We start from the raw sequence: 27,236 nt of genomic DNA, 5'->3' as shown, positions 1-27,236 counted from the left end.
ATTATAATAAAGAGATGTTTTTTAAAGAATAGAATAAAAATTGTCTAAGCTACCAATAGAAAAATATATTTTTTTAATTTTTTAATTAATTTTTTTATTTGTAAGCAGAGAGAGACAGAAGAGAAACAGGGAGAATGGGTGTGCCAGGGCCTCCAGCTGCTAAAAATGAACTCTAAACACATGTGCCACTTTATGCATCTGGCTGTTGTGGATACTAGGGAATTGAACTCAGGTTATTAGGTCTTGCAGGGCAAGCACCTTAACCATTGAACCAGTGCTCCAGTCCACAAAAGATTTTTGTCAGGCTGTAAAATGCTTATTGACTTAAATATATTAAAAAAAATTCTTCTCCTGATATTACCACCAAAACAATTTTTAAAAACCAAGCTTAATAGAAACAAAATTTAATTGTATTACTGAATGATAATACAAGCTAGTATATATATTATAATTGTAATAACATTAGTTTGATGAGAATTGAAAACTCAAGAGAAAGAGAAAGAGTTTAAATTAAATAGCTGTCAAACATGGGCTTAGGTGCATCCATTCAATTATAGACCCCTTCCTTATGATCCATGAGGCCCTGGGTTCAATTCCCAGCATCACAAAAGAAAAGAAAACCAAATCAACAAAAAAAGCCAGTACCATGATAAATCATAGCAGTTATTGCTACATTCTACCATATCTTCTTTTTATTTGGAGCATTATGTACAAATGGGTTAGTAATAATCTTTAGACAAAATTATGTACTTAAAAATATTTTTTTTAATTTGTTTATTAGCAAGAGAGAATATGTGCACCAGGACCTCTTGCTGTTGCAAATGAATTCCAGAAACACGTGCCACTTTATACACCTGGCCTTATATAAGTACTAGGTAATTGAACCTAGGCCAGCAGGCTTTGCAAGCAGACATCTTTAACTGTAAAGCCCTCTCCCCAGCCTATACCAGCCTATATACATTGTTTTTGTTTTTGTTTTTGAAGTAGAATCTTGCTGTATCTCAGGCTGACCTGAAATTCACTATGTAGTCTCAGGCTGGACTTGAACTCAAAGCAGTCCTCCTACCTTGGACTCCGAAGTGCTAGGATTAAAGGTATGCACCACCAAGGCATGCACCACCGTGCCTAGCATCTATGTATTTAAAAAAAAATTTTTTTTTTAAATCGGCACACCAGAGGGCCCCCCCCCCCCCAGCTGCTGCAAATGAACTCCAGACCATGCACCACCTTATGCATCTGGCTTTCATGGGTCCTGGGGAATTGAGCCTTAGTCCTTTGGCTTTATACGCAAGCACCATAACTGCAAAACCATCCCTCCAGCCCTACATACCTTTTAATTACTGAGATTTGTTGATGTTTACAACATTGTTGTGAGTATTCCCTCCATGTAGTTAGTGCTCAGCTTGTTGGTCTACTAATTTTATTCTAAACTAGGAGCTCTTATGGCAGATAAAGATAAGTGAAGTGACAGCCTGAGGAAGTCTGGGGTCAAATTTGTAGGATGATCAACATCATCCTTTATTCCTTGATGATAGCACATTAATTTTCTAATGTTTATGTAACATGATTTCAATTTTCACCTATTTAGTGCCTCCTTAGCTATTTATTCAACAAATATTTTCTAATTATGTTATATGCATAATGAATATAGTACAGTAGGAAAGAATGAACAAGGTACTCCAGTTGCTGTGAGTTAGCCTGCCAAACTCACATACTAACAGTGATTGATCTGAACCTAGTTTAGGGAAGGCACAGGGGTACTACAGAGGTCTTAGTGCAGTCTTAGAGGTTCAGCTCCTTGCTCTTAGCTTCTTAGCCCAGTGACTTGAAATAGTGGCTTCATAGGGTTGTTACAAAGATTGAAGATAATATGTGTCATGAATACATTCCAGAATGATGATACTTTAATGACTACATGGGAACTAAAAAATAAAATAAAATGTTTTAAAAGCTAGGTAATAATGTCCTCAATTATAATTGGGTGAGAATCTCTCCCTCTTTAGGTTTATCAGTGTTTGTTTTATAGATTTAAGTGATCTAAAATTAGGAACCCTTGGATTTACAACAATATATTCTTCTCAATGAACTGACCCTTCACCATTAGATAACGACTTTCCTTGTCTCTTTGTGCTTTGATTTCAGATGTATTTGATCCAAGTATGGCTATTCCTGCTTTCTTTTGAATCCCATTTTCATGTAATGTTTCCCTGAATTCCCATATTTTGAGTTGATACTTGACATTAGAGATGAACTGAGTTTCTTATAACCAACATATATATGGGCATTTAAAAAATTATTCAATCGCTGTGTGCTTTGTAATTAATTTAATGCATTTATATTTAAGATAATTAGTGCTAGGCAAGGAGTTACTACTGCCATGGCATTACTTGTTTTCTAGTTGTTGCTGTGTTGTTTCTTTCTCCTTCTCTTTCAGCTTCCTTTGGTGTTAAGTAACTAATACTTATCATGTGCTTATTATTGTTTGCCTTTTTTATTATAGATCTTTGTTTTATGGTTTATGTGGCATTTACCAAAAGTGGATTTGGTAATCAAGTCTTTTTCACTGGCAGCAAGTTAACTTTAATAATGAAGAAAAGAAACCAAGGAAATAAACTACCAATAAAAAAAAAAATGCACTTGGACTGGAGAGATTGCTCAGTGGTTAAGGCTCTTGCCTGAAAAGCCTAATAACACTGGTGTGATTCTCTAGGACTCATGTAAAGTCAGAGGCACAAAGTGGTGTGTGCATCTAGAGGTTATTAGCAGAGGTGGCATGCCCATTCTCTCTGTCTGTCTCTCTTCTTACTCTCTTTCTCCATTTGCAAATAAAAAAATTAAAATATTTTTAATATGGCATATACACCATGAGTTCATTTGCAGTGGCAAGGGCCTCTGGCTCTCACTTGTTCTCTCTCTCTTCACAAATAAATAACCAAAATTAATTTTAAAAGAGCATATATGTCAAGCACTTAGCTTTGCATTTGATACATAGTATATTCTCAGCAGTATTTTTAATTATTATGAAGATAGAAACTGAAACTAGCAAGTAGCTCAGATAGTATTCCAGGGCATGTTTTCAGAACAGTGAAAGCTTACAACACTTTGTTCAATTATATGTGTTGCCTTCATCTCCTGAAAATACTATGTAGTCACAGGCTTGTCACAATGTGCAGAAATCAATGAAGAAACTGTTCTTCGTAAAAATGATAAAAATCTTAAAGGAAGTAGTGTACAGGTAGACGAATCATCCCATTTTAAGGAAACACCATGAAGAGAAGTACTGAATTAGGATGAGTTAGATGTCAGATGACCCTAAGATACGGGGCTGTTTAGAGCAGAGATCTTGTAATCATGGAAAGGTAAGGGGATTTTTTTGTATAGGTAGCTATAAGAAATTATGTTATAATTTAGCATAGAAAAGTAGGTAATGGAAAATGCATTTTAGTATGTAAGTTGTATATAAAGTGGCTATTAAAATACAACTTAAATAGAACTCTTTTCAAAGGCAGAAAGAGCATTATCTCAGCCCTATTTCCTTATTTCTACATAAATTTAATAGGTGAGATATTTCTGGATAAGAGTATTATAACAAGTAGGAGAAAACAACTCTAAATTTTATCGGGTTATCATTGTACATTGAGATCCTTAATCCTTACTTCTAGACTCCACTAGTCAGTTGGTATTTGTGTTAGTTACTTTTCTCATTGATGTAAAAAAATACCTGATATAACTTAAGGAGGGAAAGATTTGTCTTGGCTCACAGTTTCAGAGGGTACAGTCCACCATGGCAGAGAAGCCACTGCTGAGAATTCCGTGGCTGTGGGCATATGTAGCAAAGCTTCTTACGTGGCAGCTGGACTAGAAAGCAGAGAAGCCAGGAACCAGAGGGTCATATAACTTTCTGAGGCCCACCCCTCATGACCTGATTCCACCAGCTATGTTCCAAAATAGCAAAGATTCCATACCTTCTATCTCCAAACAGTGCCACAAGCAGGAGTTCAAACACCTGAGGCTGTGGGTGCATTTCACATTCAAACACTATTCAAAAAATATAAACAAGCTTTAATGTTAAGCTCAACACAAAACAAGCAGAATAAAATGACTGTTCCTATCTCAAAAATATCTTCAAAGTAGGACTGGAGAGATAGCTTAGTGGTTAAGCACTTGCCTATGAAGCCTAGAGACCCTGGTTCCAGGCTCGATTCCCCAGGACCCATGTTAGCCAGATGCACAAGGGGTGCACGCATCTGCAGCTCATTTGCAGGGGCTGGAGGCCTTGGTGCGCCCATTCTCTCTCTGCCTCTTTCTCTGTCTGTCACTTTCAAATAAAAATAAACAAACAAAAAAATCTGCAATGTATAAAACTCATTTGAATTTTTAAATCAGATTAATATGTGAAGATTTATATAATTTCAGAAATCTTACAAGTTTCTAAGGGAGATAAAATAAAGAGATCCATAAAGGAGTAAAAAATAACTTATTACTATAACAATGGAACAAGACAATTCTTTTCCACTGTCTTTTCAAAAATTATTATTATTATTATTATTTTTTATTTGAGAGCGACAGACACAGAGAGAAAGACAGATAGAGGGAGAGAGAGAGAATGGGCGCGCCAGGGCTTCCAGCCTCTGCAAACAAACTCCAGACGCGTGCGCCCCCTTGTGCATCTGGCTAACGTGGGACCTGGGGAACCGAGCCTCGAACCGGGGTCCTTAGGCTTCACAGGCAAGCGCTTAACCGCTAAGCCATCTCTCCAGCCCAAAAATTATTTTTTTATGTATTAGATATATAGAGAGAACGGGCACACTAGGGCCTGTAGCCCCTGCAAATGACCTCCAACCTCATGCACCACTGTGTTTGTCTGGCTTATGTGAGTTCTGGAGACTCAAACCTGGGCCCTTAGACTTCACAGGCAGGTACTTTAACTGCTAAGTCATCTCTCCGGCCCTGTACTAAGTCTTTTAAAACTCAAACACACATATATATGTTTGAGTTTTTTGAGGTAGGGTCTCACTTTAGCTTAGGCTGCTGGAGCTTGCTTTGTAGGCCCAGGCTGGCCTTCAACTTAGCACTCTTCCTACCTTGGCCTCCTGAGTGTTGGTGAAAAATATCCTTCATGGATTAATGAAATTAATTCTATGGCATTAATCCTGCTCTGCTAAAAACATTTCCCTTCTTCTGATCCTACAACAAAGAGAAATAGAAGCAGAAGATTCTTTCAAGAGTAATAAGCTATGCTTGGTAGTCCTATTTCTTGTTGGAAGAGCAAGTGAGCAACTTGATTCTGGAATGTAGACAGATGCCACTGGCATCTGAGGAGCCCTGGGGGTGAAATTATTCAGAATCGCCACACCATGAAGGGTTTAAACACAACCCTATTACAAAGTTTACTCCAAGGTAAAGATTTAGAGAAAAGAAGGTTGAAAGAGTACAAGGTTCTATAAAGCCATGACTGCTTGCTCTTAAATAGAGGGTTAGTATAGATAGATGTATATTAAATCTATTTATTAACAGGGTCTCTGGGCTGATGATAGACTTTTAGTTTTATAGCAGTTCACTATATCGTATTGATGTTTACCACTCTAGCTCCTATGCTTTGTGAGTTTTCTTCCTATCTCACAGAACAGAAAGCCGATGATGAAACATGTTGACACACATCAACATTGGTTTGTGGTGCCACAAGTGATTGGAATTGTAGCCCTGTCTTGTGCTAGCTTTGTGACCTGCACCCATTTCTGTACCTTGCTGAGCTCTGGTTTGGGGATGAAGATCATAACACCATTGTCACTGTGGTTATTTTGAAGGTTTACAAGCGTGTACGTGTAACTTATATGTAGTCTAATATCTACCTGGAAATAAGGCTAAAGAGAGCTAATTTTTGATGCTCCCAGCCCTTAACTGTAGCAAATCTGTATGCTTAGATGTAAGAAAACAAGTGAGGTTGCATGGCTTCATATCCTTGGCTGTGGTGTGTGTCCCTATCACTCCTCTCTCCCCTGCACTTACCTACTCTGCAGCCCTTTTGCATCTTACACTTGGATTAGTAATTGAAACCCAGTCAATCTTGGGCTGAGGCCATAACTCAATGAGCTTTTGCATACCGAGGATCTGTGTCTCTTAATTGGAGGTCAGCTGCCAAGTTGCAAATCTCAGGTCAAAACTAAAAGTTGTAAACTAAAGTTGGCTTACTTCTATTTGGTCTTCCGTACCATCTCTGTGCCACATTGTAAGCTTGCTATGGAGTTTCTCCTACCAGAAAACCATATATATTTAAGGGTTTTTTTTTATCCTGTGGAAAAATAGCTAGATATCATAATAAAAGAGACTTTCTTATTTTATCAGAATTGTAGAATTTCTGCCACACTAAAATCAATCCTTCGCAAGGCTTAATTCCATTTGGAGCTAAAAGTCAGCAACATTTTTTTATAATCTTAACACCTATAAGCTATATTAAAGATTTTACATAGAATGTTGAGGATGTGTTAAAGGTTTAAGGAAGACTATTTATTTTCATATGTGCTTCTTATGTTCTTAAGAAAGAGAATGCAAATCATTTTGTACTTAGAGACAGATGCTCTGAGAAATAAAAAAAAAATTAAAACACTGCATAAAGATGTGACATTTTAAAAAGTTTTTTTTTTCTCTTCCTCTTGTTTCTATGTAGAACTAGTAAAATATCATTTTAAAGTGTGTTTAAAATAGTGAAAATTTAGGTAGGAAGGATTGACATGTTGTAAAAATTTATTTCCACAAACTTTGGCCTATTATTTGGCAAATAGTTTTGCAAGGCCTGGTCTCCTGTGGCACTTGATTCCATATTTCTGCCACAAAGACAAGGGCATACCTGCATAATTACATTATATTGATGGATCTAGAAAGAATTTTATGAAGTGAAATGACCCAAGCCCAGAGAGACAAAACTACATGTTCTTTCTGTTATTCAGATACTGACTTGTAATATGTGTGGATGAGTATATATAGGGAACAAATGTAAGTAAAATCTACGTGGTAACCATGAATGAGTATAAAGAGGTAAAAGGAACAAGGGGTGAGGGAATAGAGGACACATGTTACATGTAACTGCAAGGCAGGAATGTGCTGGAGGGGAGAGAAAAGGAGGGCCCAAGAATCAACTTAAAGAAACTGCACTGGAAATTCCATAATGAATGATACCTAAATCTTTGTATGTCAACTGAACAGAAAAACTTAAAAAAAAAATAAAGATACCAGGAAATGTGTGGGGAGTATATTGCCCTTAATTCTCAAAAGTCCATTTTTTTGCCTTTCTGTACAAGAAGTGATTTTTAACTCAGTAAGTTTTGCATCTGTATCATCCCTTCTGTGCAAGTGTATAATAATTTGCATGTATGCGTTTTCTAGAATACTTCAATGGTTCATATGACAATACTACTTTTCCCAGCAAAAGAAATGCCATGATCTTTCTGACTTCATAATGTGATTCTACTTATTAGACCAGTAAAAAAGGTTTCATCTTATAATTCGCAGAGCATTGTGATGCTGACTGTAGTGGTTAGATACATGTGTGTGTTGTAGGTTAATAATCCCATGGGAATTCATAATGCATAATTGACTGTTCTGTAGAGAATATCTTAGGGCTCAAGTAAAGCTGATTTCTATGACACATTTTAGACTTGCAGGAAAAAAAAAATATATATATATAAAAACAAAAGTGAAATCTGCCAGCTGCTTAACCAGAGTTATTTCTGAGCAGCAGGAGCCCAGAACACTTTCTGTCAGATAAAAAGTTCTATTCCAATTAAATTTCCAATGAATGTGCACCCTGTTGTCTCATAGATACTGCTCCTGCCTGGGCCGATAATGATGGACCTCAAGAAAAGAAGATTTCCCTAAATCCCTCTGCTCGCCTTAAGGCAGAGAAGCTGGAAATGGTAAATCCCTTAAGTTTCATTTTTCTTTCCAAGACAACAAAAAGAAAGAAGGATCTCCTTCTCAGAGAGGGTAAAGCCCTGGAGCCACTAGCTTGTTGACGTCGTCTGTTCAATTAAATGAGTGTTTGAGCTTCATTATTTAATTACACATTCATGTTAAACATTTCATTACTTAATGTTTAAATTTGGCAGCTCATAGTTTTTCACTAGTATGAAATAGAAATTAAACCTTTTGTAAGTAAACTGAGGAGAAATTTAATCAGCTTTTCTTTGGCGATAAGAAATAGATGCCATTTTATGATGTAAAATCATTGGAAACATGCAGTAAATTATGGTGAAGTCTAAGAGCCTTTGTAAAGAATATTAAAGTGCAATGAAATGATGCTCCCTTGTTTATTTTTTTTTTCAAATAATAGATTACTAAATCCCAAACAACAAAATAAATGCCCACTTAATGGAAATGGATTTTGGCAGTGTACTATGGCACTAAAACATAGTCCTGGGAAGAATAAAATGGTGGCAGTTAAATATGAAAGATACTTAAGATATTAAAAAAGAAAAATTATAGATGGAAAAGGCATCTAAATATATCAAGTTACCAAGCAGTTGAGAAGAAAAAGTGTGCTACATTTTTCAAAATATAAAATGTAGATACAATGTTGAAAGTCTACAAATTGTACCTTCCTCTGAGTTTTTATAAGTACCGTTTTTTTTTACATTTAAAGAAGAATATGAAATTGCATAGTTAGACTGAACACACATTGCACTTCTTCCCATCTCCCTTACTTTGCTTAGCCCTATAAAAGTATCTTGCCTTTTGTCAGTTTATTTATTTAATTAATTTATTATTATTATTATTTTGGTTTTTCAAGGTAGGGTCTCACTCTGGCTCAGGCTGACCTGGAATTAACTAGATAGTCTCAGGGTGGCCCCGAACTCACAGTGATCCTCCTATCTCTGCCTCCCAAGTGCTAGGATTAAAGGTGTGCATGCCACCACACCCGGCATTTTGTCAGTTTAAATGCTGTCCATTGTTTAATACTAAGTCATTCCACCTTTCCCAAACTCCGTTAACTATGATAGATTGGGTCAATATTCTTACTTTGCCTATCTGTCATTTCACCATCACTTTGGTTTGCCTTGATAATCTTCCCTGCATCTTGTTTTATCCATGAGATTGCATATTTCTTCACCTACAGTACCTACACTGTTCAAGAACTTGATTTTTCCATGTGGGACAGATGTCTTTCCTATCCAACTACAAGGTTTATAAAGGAAGCCTCTATAACAAAGACAGATTAATACTAGGAAAACATTCAAATTTATTTAAGTTTTACCTAACCCAAAAGCCTTCAGAAATAAAGAGTACAGTAAACAAAACAGGGACCTATGACTGGGTAAAAATTACCTTCATTAGAAAATCACTCTGTAATGTAAATTTCAGTACTCTGTGTTGTATTTCAAACCTAGATAGTTAAGATTAATTAGATTATCACCTAACCATTTATGAGCCATTTTATATTCCTGGTTAGTTTCTGCTTGGAATTGCTGCTCAAATTTACTTTTAGACATCTTTCCTCTTCTGATTAGTAATGCCACTGAAAGCGTTATGACATTCTGTTTTTGTACATCTCTTCATATTTAACTATTTTCACTGAGTTTGATCTTGATTTTGATGCCTTTCAAATCTCTCATAACTTAAAGTTCTCATTATATAAATTTGAATCCTCCAATAAAAATTCATAATTATATAAACAATAAAAATGGTAAACAAGGCTGGAGAGATGGCTTAGCAGTTAAGCGCTTGCCTGTGAAGCTCAAAGACCCAGTTCGAGGCTCAATTCCCCAGGACCTACGTTAGGCAGATGCACAAGGGGGCGCAGGCGTCTGCAGTTCAGTTGCAGTGACTGGAAGCCCTGGTAAGCCCGTTCTCTCTCTTTCTCTCTATCTGCCTCTCTCTCTCTCTCTCTCTCTCTTTCTCTCTCAAATAAATAAATAAAAATGAACAAAAAAATTTTAAAAATGGTAAACAACCAAAATTGTGGATGAGGGAACATGACTGTCTGCTGGCTGATCAATCCCTGGCCTGCTGGCTCATTGTCTGCTTCTATCCTGGCTCCCACAGGTCCTGGCTAGCCCTACCCTACTTCTATTTACAAAAGAAAAAAAGGAAAAGGTAAAAGACTAGAGAAGAAGGAAAGATGTGGGGACTGATTATTAGATGGCATGGTGAATAGAGAGCTTGACATAGGAGCCTAAGTGCCTGAGTTTAGGTTACTCAGAATCCACATAAAACCGGAAGCTGTGCCAGACCTCCCAGCATGTCTAGGGTATCAGGGACAAAGACAGGAGAATTTCCCTGAAGCTCAAGACCAGCTTGTCTTGTGAATGGAATAGTGAACTAGAGTCCCTGCCTCAAAGGAGGTAGAAGGCAAGAACCCACATCTGAAATTGTCTTGTGACCTCTGCACGTGTGCCATGGCCTACATGTACCCACACTTACACACATGAATAGATCCTCATACATCACTATACAAGAAAAAGGCAGAAATGAAAACCCAGCAAAACAGAAAAATCTACATATATTAATATTGGAATGATAAGTGTCTAATGCTGGAGACATATGATTGGGCAAAGTGGATATGACCTGGTAATAAAATGTTGAGATGTTTTTCTTTTTGTCTCTCTGACCTTAAAGGTAAGGATGTGTAAAGTCTATATGACCATTATCCAATGCTTTAAAAATGTTTCATTTCTGGGCTGTAGAGATGGCTTAGCTGTTAAGGCATTTGCCTGCAAAACCAAGGGACCCAGGTTTGATTCCCCAGGACTCATGTAAGCCACATATACAAGGTGGCACATGCATCTGGAGTGCCTTTACAGTGGCTAGAAGACCTGGCGCTACCATTCTCTCTCTCTTTCTCTCTTTCTCTCTCTCCTTCTTATTCTCTCTTTCAAAAATAAATTTAAAAAAATTTCTTTTAAAGTTTCATTCCTGACAAAGCAGTACTAGAGCAGTTTTTAAAAGTATGTAATAGATATAAAATATATTGAATATAAAATTGTAGTAAATTGTATATACAAATAACTTTTCAACATCAAATACTATATATAGTGAAACTTGATTTATGTAAAAATGCATAATTCATATAAATTTATATATAGGCATTGTATTCAGAGAAAAAAATTGGAAAATTGTACACCAGGTTTTTATAGTGTTTGTCCTGTAGTGGTTCTCTATGGATTCCCATACCATTTTTCTCCTCAGGGGACATTCAGAAATGTCTAGAAACATTGTAGTTGTCAATAGTAGTAACCTGTAATAAAAAATGCATTCTAAAAATGCTATGAATGAAAGTTAAAATCATATCTCTAAATAATTTATGAGTCCAAACTATTGCACATAAATAAAACATTTTTAATCTTATTTTTAGTAGGAAAATTAAACTTAGTGGCATATTTCATATGTAATATATTGAAAAAATAAAGATATAAAAAAAACTGTCTTTTTCTTTTTTGGTGTGTGTCATTATGTGAGCATAGGAGCATGTGTGCCATGGTGCATGTGTGGAGGTCAAAGGATAACTTCAGATGTGGGTTCTTATCTTCTGCCTTTCTGGTTCACTACTGTTAAGAATATAGCAAATTAGGGGCTGGAGAGATGGCTTAGCGGTTAAGCGCTTGCCTGTGAAGCCTAAGGACCCCAGTTCGAGGCTCGGTTCCCCAGGTCCCACGTTAGTCAGATGCACAAGGGGGCGCACGTGTCTGGAGTTTGTTTGCAGAGGCTGGAAGCCCTGGTGCGCCCATTCTCTCTCTCCCTCTATCTGTCTTTCTCTCTGTGTCTGTTGCTCTCAAATAAATAAATAAAAAATTTTAAAAAATAATAAAAAAAGAATATAGCAAATTAGGATTGTGTACATATTGCTGGTATGCAGAAATTAGTACAACTGAAGACTAATTTAACAGTAATAAAGTTACCAATATATGTCCCCTATGCCTCAGTCCTTTCTCTTCTGGGGTATGCAATAAGGAACTTTTCATACATTGAAAAAAGGAGATGATATCTAATGTTTATAGTTTAAAAATGGGGCATTATAAAAGCCCATAAGTTAGGATTATAATAAATTATAGTCATTCAAAAAATGCCATTTACAGTTAAAGTAAATGAACCATTTTTGCAGATAATAATGAACAAATGATTGAAGACTTGTGAAATCATAAAGTTAAAGTAAGATAAAACTGATATATGTAAAGTTATCCTTTTAGATTGTACTATTCGTGTAAAATTTTGCTACTCAAATTAAAGGATACCTTTTCTAGGAGTTACGTACTTACATGTCAATTCCCATTAAAGTATGGACTAGAAGATGACAACCTTTGTGGAGTGGATAACACTTAAAGAACAATAGAGGGCTGGAGAGATGGCTTAGCAGTTAAGTGCTTGCCTGTGAAGCCTAAGAACCCCGGTTGGAGGCTTGGTTCCTCAGGACCCACGTTAGCCAGATGCACAAGAGGGCGCACGCATCTGGAGTTTGTTTGCAGTGGCTGGAGGCCCTGGCTTACCCATTCTCCCCTCTCTCTCCCTCCCTCCCCCTCTCTCTCTCTCTCTCTCTCTCTCTCTCTCTCTCTCTCTCTGCCTCTTTCTCTGTCTGTTGCTCTCAAATAAATAAATAAAAATAAACGGGCTGGAGAGCTGGCTTAGCGGTTAAGCGCTTGCCTGTGAAGCCTAAGGACCCCGGTTTGAGGCTCGGTTCCCCAGGTCCCACGTTAGCCAGATGCACAAGGGGGCGCACGCGTCTGGAGTTCGTTTGCAGAGACTGGAAGCCCTGGCGCGCCCATTCTCTCTCTCTCCCTCTATCTGTCTTTCTCTCTGTGTTTGTCGCTCTCAAATAAATAAATAAATAATTTTTAAAAATTAAAAAAGAACAACAGAGACAGGTTTCAACTGAATCTATAGTTTTACTAACTAAAAATGTGTCAGTTTTAAGCAAACATTGATGAGTATTGATTCTAGCCAACTATGTAGATGTTCTTTGTATTATTTTGTTTGTAGTATTTACTTTTTTCTTCAGCAATCAGACAAGATTGGGTGCATGCAAGGTGATATGGCCATCAATATTTGAACTTTTTCTGACTAAAAAGATGTGTCCCTGCCCGCACCACACTCACAAAGATAAAAATCTTTATTCTATGTTACATAAAGTAGTTATGACCTTAAAGGGTCATGTAGATGATGCAAGACTTATGTTAAGAAACTTGGGAAAATATGTCTGGATTTTCTCCCTTCCTCTTGCTTCCTTCTTTCACTCTGCCCAAATTGCATGCCTATACATTAAAATTGATTTTCTACCATACTGTGCATTGAACAGAGTTGTATTAAATTATATATTGTATGTATTTACATGTTATTCTCACTATAGAGTCTGTAAACTTTTTGATAGCAAGGACTGCTGGTCATTTGGCTATACCCTACACATAGTTTTGTGCATGAGAAACATTGAGCCCCAAAATAAATATTTAATGAATAAAACTATGAATATATGAACATATTACAAAGAGGGAAGAAATGTGTAAAGGATAATCACCCTTAATAAATTTTGCCTTTTTTTTTTTTCTTGTTTTGTTTTCCAAGGTAGGGTCTCTTGCTAGCTCAGGCTGATCTGGAATTCACTATGTAGTCTCAGGGTAGCCTTGAACTGATGGCAGTCCTCTTACCTCTGTCTCCCAAGTGCTGGAATTAAAGGCATGCACCACCATGCCCAGCTTGCCTGCCTTTTAGTTTAATACTATTCTCTCTTTCTTACACACACACACACACACACACACACACACGCACGCACACACACGCACACACATTCTTTCTAGAATCCACTAATAGAATATTCAGTCAGTACCTATGGTTTATTAAAGATTAGTTTTTGCTGTGTCACTAGATGAACAAAAGAAACAGTGGTTTTCATTGGAAAATTATTTTATCTGCACATAAGGAAAATACAGTGAAAGAAAATAAATAAGTGGGAATGGCCCAGAAGTTCCTCAGTATAAGGGACTCACATTCCAGCCTTTCCAGCAGAAAGACAGCCCTCATGAATCAAGATGGCTGCTTACTTGTCCTCTTCTTCCTTTCTTAAGTAAAAGAAAGAAGGGAACGGAACAGGAAGTGTTTATCCCTACTTTAAAAGGACACTTCCTGGATGCTCTCCAACACTCCCTCATTGACCAATACATAGTTCAACAGTTTCATCAAGCTAAGAAGGATGCTTGGGAATTGTTCTAGCTAGATGATAATGTTTCCAGCTGATAGGTATGGTTGGCTTTCTTGCTTTAAACAAGGAGAGGACTACTTGGCAGGCAACAGTCTTTGCTGTACAGTTTGAAGTCCTGAGTTCTATCCCCAGCACCCACATAAAAAGTCAATTGTGCCTATATCCCCAGCACTGAGGAGAATGGAGGCAGGAGAATCACTGCAGCTCACTGGTCAGCTAGTCTGACCAAAAAGTAGCAGCAGCTTCAGTGTGAAACTATCTCAAGGAAATAACAGTGGAAGAGTGGCAGAGGAGGACACCCACCACTCTCTGGCCTCGTCATGCATGCACACACATGCATATGCCACACATACCCACATCACATGTATAATACACATGAAAGGAAAGGACAGTGGGATACACTAGCAAGCTCTAAATTTGTATTTATGAATTTTTATTCTACAAAGAGAAGTTATATTCTCCAGAGAAGAGCCTAGCAAAGAGAAAAGGAGATGCCAGAAAATGGGGCCAGGGGTCCTGTTTGTGGAAATGTTGCTCAAAAAAAAAGCCAAACATAAGAATATTTTATAACATACCCAATTCCTATGAACTTTTGTATTGGCTTCAAAGACAGGATACTATGTAAATACTATTTGTGTTTTTGAGTATTATCTATAAATCTGACTTTACTGGAATTGTATTATCCCTTTCTTCTACCAAATCATTCACTGATTCCTGATTTGAAGGCTATACTGACATACTTGACAGTAGCCAACGAGTGTTTGCTTGGTTGTGGTGGGGGTGGGGGATGAGGTGGCAGAATCAGGAAAGTAAACTTTTTTATAGGCAATTAACCTATAAGTAGTCAGCATATTTTCTTTGGGCATCTAATCTGATCACTGTTCCTAATATTAAGGATTTGTTTTTACTGCATTGTAAAATATGGTTTTAATGAAAACCTTTACTCTTTAGAGATTTGAAAAATCACCTGACATGAGTCCTTTTCCTTGCAGGCTCTAAATTATCTCGGCATCCAACCCACAGAGGCACAGCATCAGGCCCTGAGACAGCAGGTGCAGGCCGACTCTACGGGGACAGTATCTTTTGGAGGTAATCTGTTAAGTTTATTGTGTTATCACAGGAAGTTGGTGGGGAGTTATTGTGACCCATTTTCATTAAGAGTGCATGCAATTTAGAGAACGAAACCTAAAGCCGTATAACCTCAGTCTTTTAAATCAGAGCCCTAGAAACTCAGCTAGAGCTACTAACCTGGATGGATCAGCAGAAAGAATTTTACTAAAACCCATTAGCTCAAAATTATCACTCAATCATATTCTCTTTTACTGTTTTTATTTATTGCATGAGCATTGCTTTAGTAATAAAAGAAACAAAATGTAGAAATCTTAATTCAGTGTTATGAGATCACTTCTATTCCTTTCCTTAACTAATATGATATAAATATGTTCATGGTTCATATATAATTATTATTATAGATAGCATAATGCATATAATTAGTCACATTAAAGACAGCATAGTGTACCACTTAATTGACAAGGTAATAATACTAAGCCTTTCTACAATGGGTAATTTTGATGGCTTTTCAGTAGCTGTTTCTACAAGTATATACTTATGTCCATTTATAAATATATACTTCTACTTTCAAATGTAGTTTTTTTTTTCCTTAGGCTAAATCCCCACAATTGTTTTGTACTTTTAATTTATGTTGATTGTTTTCCAGAGACATTTTCATATGCCTTTGGTATACTTCTGAAAATTTTTGACTATAACAGTTTTTTCTAGCCTTGGCAGAATATCTTATATATAGTAGATGCTATATTGTATCATTTAAAAACATCTATATTTTAAAAAGAAGATTAAATTCACCTTTTAGTATAGAAGTAGTAATTAAAAAAGATCTTCTGGGTCCCATATAATCTTGAAAATCACTGTCAGATAACAACAGGAAACTGAAATGTATGTATAATGTAAACCACAGTATGAAAGGATAGAAGGCAGGTGAGGAAAACATAGTAAATAAATGAGTGAGGAGAGTGAGGCAGGTAAAGTCTGAAGATTCAGGGGAAAATAGGCTTATGTGTCCAGGCATGGTCACTTTCATCAATAATACAGGCACTCAGGATGCTGAAGAAAGAGGACCACCATGACTTCAAGATCATCCTGGGCTATAAAGTGAGTTCCAGATCAGCCAGGCCTATAGTGAGACCTTGCTGTACAAGACCAAAAACCAAATAATCATAACAGGGTTGTTAGAAATGCCTGTAAGGGGATTTATACATGCTGTAGATGGAACCCACTTGATTATGGATGTGTGATTTTTAAAAAATATTTTATTTATTCATTTATTTACTTGACAGAGAGTGAGCAAGAGAGAAAGACATAGAGAGAGAAAAAAAATGGGGTACCAGGGCCTCTAGGCACTGGAAGAAAAAAACAAACTTCAGATGCATGCATGTGCTGACACGAGTACTGGGGAATCAAACCTGAGTCCTTGGGCTTCGTTGGCTAGTGCTTTAACCCATCTCTCCAGCCCGATGTACGATATATATGATTTCTCGAGATAAGGTCTCACTCTAGCGCTCAGGCTGACCTGGAATTCACTCTGTAGTCTCAGGGTGGCCTTGAACTCACAGCAATCCTCCTATCTCTGCCTCCCAAGTACTGAGCCACCACACCTGGCCCATATATGATATTTTTGATGTGTATATTTAGATTCCTTGTCCTCTTTTCAAGGAATCTAACACCTACCACTCCTTATACCTCCAGGGAAAAGAAGTTTATTTCTTTAAGAAATTAAAACAGATATTACGGGCCTGTACTTGCTAAAAGCAAGACAACTTGAAGGAATCATGGTGAGTCACTGCTCAGTACGCACACCCAGGCTACTCAGTTATGTTTGTAGCCACAGTTATAGCTTGGAATTGCAGAACTCTCTTAAGAAGTGGGACAAAAATATGTATGAGCCACTTGCTTGCTTGTCCCGTAGTAAAAGAATCCTGCCAGCTGACAAGGCAAGTTATGCAGAATTTCCAACCAACTTTTTCAGTGCCTTAATTTTTAAATATAAACTCAAGAGTTTCCAGACATCTGGAGAAATCAGCATAAAATATAGTGCCCAAACGATGAGAAAAACTGAAAACAGAAATTCAGATAGAGAAAAGATGAAGAGCAGAAAATAACTCTTGATAAACTATAATTAACATCTTTATAAAGACAAGTGAAGATAATAAATCCATGATATGTTATAAAATAGAAATAGTCAACATTAATGAGGAGCTTTAGGAATTAAAATAAAAATATTTTGAGGATACATAAATGAATGGGTCATACTTGAAGTATGAAGAAGACTATAGACTACTGTAAGACTCATTTTCCAAGAGGCATGGGTCAGTTTAAGGTAGTCAGCCTAAGTATTATTGTGTTTCTCTATAGGATGGGAGGGCTGGAGGACCTGTCTCAGCAGAGCGTGAGGATTAGGGTGAGGAATAGGGTGTGAGTATTGAATGCATGCCTGGAATGCAGCAGCTATACATAAATATTAGCTACTTCTCTTGTTATTAAACCTGAGATTCTTCCACTTAGGAAATCCAGAAATCATAACATTGTCATATGCTTCCAAAGAAGTTGTAACCCATAAAACTAGAAACGGAGAATGAAATGCCCATAGTCTGTGTTTACTTAATTTATATCTTCACTGATTTTCCTGACAGCTGTAGTAAGAAAAAGCCAGTGTATCTCTTCTTATATGAACTTATAGTTACCTGGCAGTTGGGCAAATGTTTTAAGATAATTTATGTAAGTTAAACCAGAAGCATTAGTTATAACGCATCATTTCAACTTCCCATAGAGGAAGGTAAGATTTGTTTAGAAGGGATTAAATTCTATGCTCTTACTGAAATGTGTTCATTTTAGATTTTGTCCAGGTTGCCAGAAATTTGTTTTGCTTGCAACTGGATGAAGTAAATGTCGGTGCACAGGAAATTTCCAACATATTAGATTCACAGGTAGAGAATATTTCATCCAATTGTCTTGATCCAGTGTGTCATGAGTCTTCAGTGTTGTGGGTCCATATATATGCCAGCCTTTTTGAAGTTTTCATTGGGTTTAAAAAAATACACAAATAACACACATTCCCTCCATAAATATATAAAACACAGATTAATTTAAATTCCTCATGTGTACAAAGTATGCATATCCTGTAGTCATTTATTGCATTGCTTTCCAGGTCAAATCTGTTAACCATGGCTTTAGATATCCTAGTTCCTTGTTCCTGTTATCTTTTATCAGTTACTAGAAGTATCGTAACATCTCATTTTTATTTAATTTAAATTTTATGTATCATGTGACTACATATAATTTTTTAAATAAAATTTTTTGTTTATTTTTATTTATTTATTTGAGAGCGACAGACACAGAGATAGATAGAGTGAGAGAGAGAATGGGTGTGCCAGGGCCTCCAGCCATTGCAAATGAACTCCAGACGTGTGTGCCCCCTTGTGCATCTGGCTAATGTGGGTCCTGGAGAATTGAACCTCAAACCGGGGTCCTTAGGCAAGCGCTTAACTGCTAAGCCATCTCTCCAGTCCCTGTATATACTTTTTTATTGTTGTAACCATACAAAATACTGATATCTGCATCTCTGCTATGTTTTATTGCCTTTTCAATTTAATCTGATGGTATATTATATTTGTGTTTACTTTTGGTTGGTGTCTGGGTTTCCAATGATTATAATTATTTTTCTCTTTTAAAGAAAACCACTGAATAACACTTTGAAATATAATGAGTTGAATCAAAGTATTGTGAGTTTTGATACCTATAGTCACTGGAAAATAAACTTATATATAAACTATTATCAGAAATGTATCTTTTTTCATGTCAGCTCATTTGTATTCTATATATCCCAAGAATTTTTACCTGATATATCATAATTTTGTACTTAAAGTTCTTTCAGTGGTCATCACCTTTCAGTTTATTTTGTGTACATACGTACATAAAATACATACATATGTATGTATATATGTATGCATGTGTGTGTGTATTTTTAATTGACAAAAGAAAAATATATATACAATGGACTAGCATAATGTCTTAGAATACGATGCATCATAAAATGGCTCAGTTGAATCAATTAACATATGCACTGCTTCACATACTCTTTTTTTGCTTTTATTTTTCAATTGCAATCAGAGAAAGAGAGAATGGGTACACCAGGAACTCTTGCCTCTGTGAATGAATTCAAAATAAATGTGCCACTTTGTGCATATGGATTTATATGGGTACTGTGGATTTGAGTTTGAACCATCAGGCTTTGCAAGCACGAGACCTTAACCACTAAGCAATCTCTCCAGCACTTCCTCAGCCATTTTCAAAATGAAATAACTTGTTATCGAAACCATGCTGTTCATTGCTATTGTCATACTGTACCAGAAATTTCTTACTTCTTCTGAGAAACTGAAATTTTACATCTTTTGACCAACACCTTTCTAACCCTACACATTCTTGTTGTTCTCTTAAATTGTTACTTTGGCTGGTCACTGCTCTTATCCTGCCCTAATAAACTGTACTAAAGACTTTAAAAAATATTTTTATTAATCCCCTCTCAAGACCCTCCTTTGTCCCCATCCACATTCCTCTCCACTGTTTCCAGCTATTCCCTCTTCTGTTTTTTTTCTTCTTTTTAATTTTTTTATTAATTAAAAACATTGTTTGTATGGACAAATCATGTATTGGTCCCATTCCCTTCGTCTCTGCCCCTATTCCACTGAGAGTCCTCCTTAGTGGAGTTCCTAGTATTCATCATGGGGATATGGATTATGAGTTGTGAGAGCAACAGTCAGTCATTGTTGGAGGGGTGTGGTCAATACCTCTAAGTATTCCTTCCAACTCTGTGGCTCTTAAAGTCTTTCCACCCCGTCTTCCATAAGTTCCCTGAGTCTTGGCAGGTAGGGTCATAAGTCTCCTTTAGTGTTAAGCTCTCAGCAACTTCTATTTTCCTGCTTTGATATGTTTCGAGTATCTTCAGTGTCTATATCACCGTCACCCTGGTGCAGGTTGTCAGGTTTGCTGTGAGAGCAGCACTCTTACTTAACTAGTCATCATCTCTGTGGTTTCACCTTGACCCTGGCTGATGTGCCAGAGGTGGTTGATCTCATGATAAGGAGTCAGCTATCTTTTCTTGTTATGTTGACGGATTTTGGTTGTTTCTGGTTTTTGCTGCCTTCTGTGAAAGAGAAAAACAGATTCTGTAAAGGAGAGTGAGAGTAGCCTAGATTAAAGGGGGTAAGCATAGTTAATTAAGAGAGATTTTGATGGGTATAACCTCTCTTTGGCCAAAGACTAGTGGGAGCTTCTCAGTTGAGTCTGTGACCCTTGCTTCCATAGGCTTCTGACTTGGCTTCCAGTACCAACTATAACTTCCTTCTCATTGAGCAAGTGTCTTAGCCAATCAGAGATCGGTCCCTCTGGCTACCCACCTAGGTTTGCCACTATTTCACAGGGGTGGACAGCTTGTCCAGTTGGTTGATTTCATATAGCAGGATCTCCTGCTAGCAAAGACTTTTACTATTAAATTTATAGTTTATTTTGAAAATACTAGCATCTTTATAAATTTAAATCTTCCTTTTGGCTTTTCATTTATTTATGCTTTTTTGAAAATGTTACTTAACATTTGAGCATTTTTTTCTGATACAGGATTTAGTAATCTTTTACAGATTTAAATAATCTAATTATTGTGTACATTTTACTTCCAATATAATAAATGTTATCTTTTCAAAATTTAAGGTTCTTTTTTAGTTTTGGTTGTTTTTTTTTTTTTTTGTAAAACTATAACTGGATCCTTTATATTCATCTTGGATCCTATGTTGCTCATCATTTCCTAGAAAATCTTCAATATTTTTGGTTCTAATAACACTGATTTGTCAATATTCTTATAATCTCTTATTTGTTTTACTTTTGTTTTTCAAGTGTACTTTTTATATTGTCTTATTAGTATATACTAATTGCACAAAATAAGGGATTTTATTATGACATTTTCATACATGTGTAAGGTAACTTGATTATATTTGCTTTCCTATTACCCCCTTTTAAAGAAATAATGTATTCTGCCAGGTATCTTGAATGCTGCTCAGTAACCCTTAACATCAAGCAAGGACATAAAGTAATAAATATTTCTAATATTTTTTTTTTACTTCCAGTTCAAGTTTAGGAATGCATGTTTCATAACCATATTTTACTATAATGAGTTACCTGAGGCAGGCGAACTTGATTGAGAAGCTTATTTAGCAACCAGTTCTGTGGCTAAAGTCCAAAGTCTGAGACTGGAGAGGGTCAGTAGACTTAACCTCTGGTGAGAGCCCACAGGCAGATGACAATAAAGGAAGGACTCTGAGCAGTCAACAGTAAAATAGAAAGCAGTGACCAACCTGCAGGCTGTACTTCCTAAAGGCCCAAGACCTTATCACCGCCACACCAGGGACCACCCTCCCCACCATCAACAAATGAATCCTTGAGAAACAAACCACTACCAAAACCATAGCACAGTAGCTCCTAAACAATAGATCCTATTGGCAGAAGCTCAAATACTATTTATTATGAATTTGTATTTCTAGAAATACAGAGTTTAACCTTACGATTAATTTATTGGGCAAAGTAAATCTAACCCTCTCATTAAAAATATGATACATGTCACATTTTTAAAGTGTCTTTCATTTAATAAGCATTTCTCTTCCTAAGATATTTTTAATTATTTATTTATTTTGCAAGCAGAGAAAGTATGTGTATACATGTAAGGACCTCTTCCCACTGCAGACAAATTCCAGATGCATGTCCTTCTTTGTGCTTCTGATTTCACATGGGTACTGGGGAATCAAACCTGTTTTAGGAGGGGCTTTTAAGCCAAGTCCCTTTTTAACCACAAGCCCGTCTCTCCAACCTATCTTTTACTACTAAATCATGTATTCTCATTACAGTCTCCCCAAGACTAGTTGTTGCATAACTCTGAGGAGAGTTCCCAGCTTGAAGTAATCCTGTAGCATTCAGCTAAGGACTAAGGTAGAGAACACAGCTTCCTCCTGCCAATTAAGGTGGTGTGTCCTTGTCTACCGTACAGTGGTGGTAACCAAGCAATTTTCAAAGCTTCTGTCCCCTTGTTATTGAGGAGAGACAAAGGTGGCTTAGGATGTGGTGGTGAAGTGGGGGACTGTATGAGCACAGAAAGCTTCTCTAGCAGTAGCAGAGGAACTCATGCTCTGAATTAGTAACTTATTTCCTTCTGACCAAAGTGATTTTAGGGCAGATAAGAAAGCATTCTATGCGATACTTTGGTAGTCAGAGCGCAGTGCTATTGGCATTTGTGCAAGATGTTCTGTATGCCATTTATTTCCTGTGGTGGCTTTAGATCAAAGTGTTGTACAGTAGTCACTACTAATTTACAAAATTGCATCGCTTTATCACTACAAAAAAATACCACTGTAAAGTATTGGTTTTTCACACCCTTCTTTAAAATTCCATAGTAAGCCAAGCATGGTGGCTCATGTCTTCAGTCCCAGCACTTGTGAGGCAGAGGTAGGAGGATCACCATGAATTTGAGACCACCCTGACACTACATAGTGAATTCCAGGTCAGCCTGGGCTAGAGCGAGACCCTTCCTCAAAACACACTCACACAAATCCATCACAATCACATATCTAGCTGAAGCAAAAGTCTCTCAAAACACACATTGCCCTTTTGCTTAATATTGAATCCTATTTCATTAATAACTCAATCATATAATTCACTAAGAGGATGAAGTACCACAATTTAAAAATCACTGCTAGTTAAGTTGCTCACCAAAGGACAACTAAACCTCATTGTTTCATTATGTAATTCCTCTGCGGTCTTGAGTTTAAAAGCAGTATAGTGCTTCCTCTGAAACCTGTCAATCTCTGGTGATGACAACCTGTGATGATGGGGAAATTCCACTAAGGCTACCACCTCGGCCACCCACCACCCAGCTCCCCAAAACAGGGCCAACTTTATTTTGCTAGGGATATTGGTCTTTTATAACTATGTTCATATTTTCCTTTTTTTTTGGCTGATAAAAGATATAAATAGGTCTTTTTCCTTTCTTCTGTCATTGTGTGTGGGGGCGGGAGTTGAGGGGGTATGGTAAATACCAGGAGATTTATTCAATGTGGCTGCATAAGGCACAGGAAAAAGTAAAGGCATTCATTGAACCCAAGTACATTTTCAAGATACTGCCATGAAACTCTGGTGTAAATAGAGGAAACACTGAGGGAAAAGGAAAATAATCTTCATAATTGAGTAGGTCTGGAGTCAGATGTGCTATTTCACCAGGATGTCCTATAATTGAGAATTTCTGGTCACCGTATGGTCTCACTCATCAAGTTCGCAGCTCCAGTCCTGCGAGGTGGTCCCTTCAAATTGTTAATCATCACCCAAGGGCACCAACTGGGTTCCTGCAAGATGATCCCTTCAGAGAGTAGGCTCTCCATCATAGATCACAGTTTTTGCTTTGGGGGTGATCTCTGCTGCAGGCTCACTGGTGCTTTAGGGTAAATTTTGATTCTTCTCACAAATATGTTTATGGATCCATCCTGTTCTTCCTGGTTACCAAGGTGCCTCAAGAGAAAAAGTTAAGGACAATGACTTATTATCTCTGTACATTCAGTCTTGAAGGGGCTGAAGTAGATTAGGTAGATAGTCAAGAACTCTGAGCCCAAGTAGAGTAGACACAAAATGTAATGGCTGTAAGTGAAAGGGCCATATTTTTAAGACTGAATATAGAAGTATCACCAGGGGACACAAACTTCTTTTTACAGGTTATTAGTCTCATAGATAAATGACTAAAACCTCAAGGATGATATTATTGGAGTTAGAGAAACACCAGGTTAGCAAGCTGCTGGGAGGACTAAGGTGGATGATAGATGTCCAGAAAGCAGGCAGGCTCAGCAGCAAGGAACTGCAGTGGGGGCATAGGGAGCCTTAAGAGAGAGAGAGAGAGAGAGAGAGAATGCCTGGAGTGTGAGGGCAAGCAGGCTCAGGAGTTAGGGTGGTGTCCCGAAGAGGCAAATGGAAGGAGGAATAAGGAAAATTTGTAAGGTTTTGCAAACAACTGTCCTAGTTTGTGCTTTCCTCAGTTTATGATACTTACATTATTTTTGAATTTTTGCAACATGGTCTCACATAGTCCAGACTAGCCACAGACTCTATGTAGCCAATGTAGCCTGACTCCTGATCCTCTTGCCTCCACAAACCAAGTACTGGGATTCTAGATGGGCAGTGCCATACCCAGCTTCTTATGAAAAATCATATTTTTCCTGAAAAATAGCATAAATATTACAAAATACAATAATCATAAATATATAACTTGAATTTCTATTAAATAGCCCTGATGGAATTATCCTTCAAAATAAAAGTCTCACATGTCATTATCTCAGTCAGCATCCATTGGCATCTATACTTTGGAATCACTACTTTTAGTGATTGACTTATTTTGTTTTATTTTTAATTTCCATTTATTTGTATGGGTGGTGAGTGGAGTGTGGGGGTTTACCAGGGCCTCTTGCTGCTGCAAACAAATGCCATACATGTGCTACTTTTTGTGTCTGATTTAAACAAATAGCTGGGGGATTGAACCTGAGCCAGCAGGCTTTGAAAGAAAGTGCTTTTAACCACTTAGCTATTTTCCTAGCACCTTAATCCCTATTTTAAACGTATTTTAACATAGATGAGCTGATTAGTTCTGCATGTTCTTGAACTTCATAACAAATAGAATCATAGAGTATGCATTCTCTGTGACTTTGCTCACTATTTTGTCTGACTCAGATTGTTAGAGCAGTTTTTTTAAGGTAGGAATTGCTGAGTCATCACAAGTCAGTTTAAGTCCTACTTTTGTTTATTTGACAAACAACTTTCAGATTTAGGAGACTCTGGCATTTAGAACCCAAAATATAATTATCTTGCTGTGATTCTAATCGTCATTGCTATATTAAAAAATTCACACAGCGCTACACCTGCTGCCATCACAAGGTTATACATAGCAAAGGCAAGGACGGATTCCACATCCATACCCTTCAGAATCCCAGGTGCAGCAGCAGCAGACTAGAGTCCTTCGTAGCATGGACGTTATATCTGCCTAATCAAGTATCATGAATGGATTCTTGTCTGGAGCTATGTCGTGAGACCCTGCCTCACCTCCTTATTAAAAAAAAAAAAAAAAAAACATAGAATGAACAGGGAAAGAAATAAGAGTGTGATTGTAAGCAATATGAAGGTGACTTGTTAGACTTTAAAGGACCTCACCTAAATGTATGATTTGTGCTTTACTCAGTAATCACAGTCCATTAAGTAGAATAGTGTCATAAAGGGATATTTTAGAAAGACTGATTATACATGTTAGCTGTCTGTGAAATGAACAAAATCCTCAGAAGATCCTAGTTAGGAAGCTGTGAAGAAAAATCCTAGTATAGGTTAATAAGAATTAAACTATAGTGAAGATGGAGAGAATAGAAAAATAACAGGTATGGTAGGCTGAAGGGATGGCTTAGCAGTTAAGATATTTGCCTTCAAAGCTTAAAGACCCAGGTTCAGTCCCCCAGTACCAGCATGAGCCTAATGCACATGGTGGTGCATGCATCTGGAGTTCATTTGCAGTATCTGGAGGCCCTGACATGCCCACTTTCTCTCTCTCTCTCTAATAAATAAATAAAAGTTTAAAAATAATTTTTTAAAAGCAGGTATGTCATCAGTAGGACTTGCTGAGTATTTAGATGTGAAAACCAGGAGAGAAAAATGAGTTAAAAATAACTCAGCTTTTCATTAGCATAACTATGAATAAGGCGTATATTAGTCAATACAGGAAAATAAAAAGGAACATTACTCAAATATAAAAGATTAGTAGCATTACAGTTACTTTCATGTTACTGAGATAAAACACCCAACCAACAGTAGCTGATGGGAGGAAGAAGGGTTTCTTTTGGCTTATAATCTCAAGGGGGAGTTTGATTATGGCAGGGAAAGAATGACAAAAACTAGACATAATAAGTAATATATCTCAGAGTTGCCACCCCCCCCCCCGTGACACACTATCTCCAGCATGAAGAGATGGCTCCTGAATTTTCCCAAATTGCCACCAGCTATGGACCAAGTATTCAAAACACAAGAGTCATGGGAAACATCTCATTCAAAGCACCACAGCCGGTACTTTAGAGAGTATTAGTTAAAGGCACTCAGGTGTGAATAGTCAAAGGCCATTGGAAGGAAGAACTGTACCCTAGAAGAGGGACTGAGGACTAGCTTGGGTCAGTGATAATTGAAGTGTGATAGAAAATGTGATCACAGTTTGTGGAGAAAGGACAAGGGACAACTTCTAGGTTGGAAACCCCCCCACCCCTTCTCCCAGTTAAGCAGTAAAAATCAAGTCTTGAGAAGTAGTCTGAATGTTCAGAAAGGCAGGTTAGACAGTTGGCTGTCATGACCTAGAGAAGAGAATATTTCAAAAAGAAGCACTTGTGAGGGGGGAGGGGTGTCCTTGCTTGTGAGTGCAGATGTGTTTGCTGTGGGGAGTGTGTGAAAGTCAGAGGAAAACTTTGTAGTGTTAGTCCTTGACTTCCCCCTTGTTTGAGAGTTTGAGTCTCTTTCTCTTTCTTTCATTGTTACTCGTCACTGCTGTGTTTCCCACTTGCTGGACTAGCTGACCTGCAAGCCTCTGGAGAAGTCTCCTGTTTCTTCTTCCCCTCTTGCTATCAGAATAATGGGAATAAAGAAGCCAACCACAGATTGTGCCTTTCATAGGATGTCTGAGGAATCCATCCTTGGGTCCTGTGGATTGAGCAGCAAGGGCTTTATATCCACTGAGCCAAGTCCTCTTTGCACGGGAGAGATACCTGGAGCAGCACTATATATAAAAGACATCAGGGAAGTTGGAGCTTTCCCTTTATCAGACAGCCATTTCGGTTATGAAATTGAAAAGAACCATTTCAGAAATACACTTTTAAGGGAAAGACAAGTCAAATATCTTAAGAAATAAAAGGAATAAGCATGGGGAATGGAAGGAAACATA

At 37.2% G+C, this 27,236-nt stretch overlaps 1 protein-coding gene across 6 annotated transcripts in view; it reads left to right on the top strand.

The window, feature by feature from the left end:
* The window catches only part of Stxbp4 (syntaxin binding protein 4), a 177,411-nt gene that overhangs the window by 39,489 nt on the left and 110,686 nt on the right, over positions 1-27,236 (top strand). For all 6 annotated transcript variants that reach the window (XM_045158084.1, XM_045158082.1, XM_004669983.2 and 3 more), the window contains 3 exons: positions 7,819-7,913; positions 15,172-15,268; positions 18,089-18,180. In XM_045158084.1, the coding sequence (XP_045014019.1) occupies positions 7,819-7,913; positions 15,172-15,268; positions 18,089-18,180 (284 nt within the window). The remainder of the gene's footprint in view (positions 1-7,818; positions 7,914-15,171; positions 15,269-18,088; positions 18,181-27,236) is intronic.

This window comes from Jaculus jaculus, chromosome 9 (assembly GCF_020740685.1).
Source record: "Jaculus jaculus isolate mJacJac1 chromosome 9, mJacJac1.mat.Y.cur, whole genome shotgun sequence".
Lineage (NCBI taxonomy): Eukaryota > Metazoa > Chordata > Mammalia > Rodentia > Dipodidae > Jaculus > Jaculus jaculus.
This window is presented reverse-complemented; position numbering and strand designations above follow the sequence as displayed.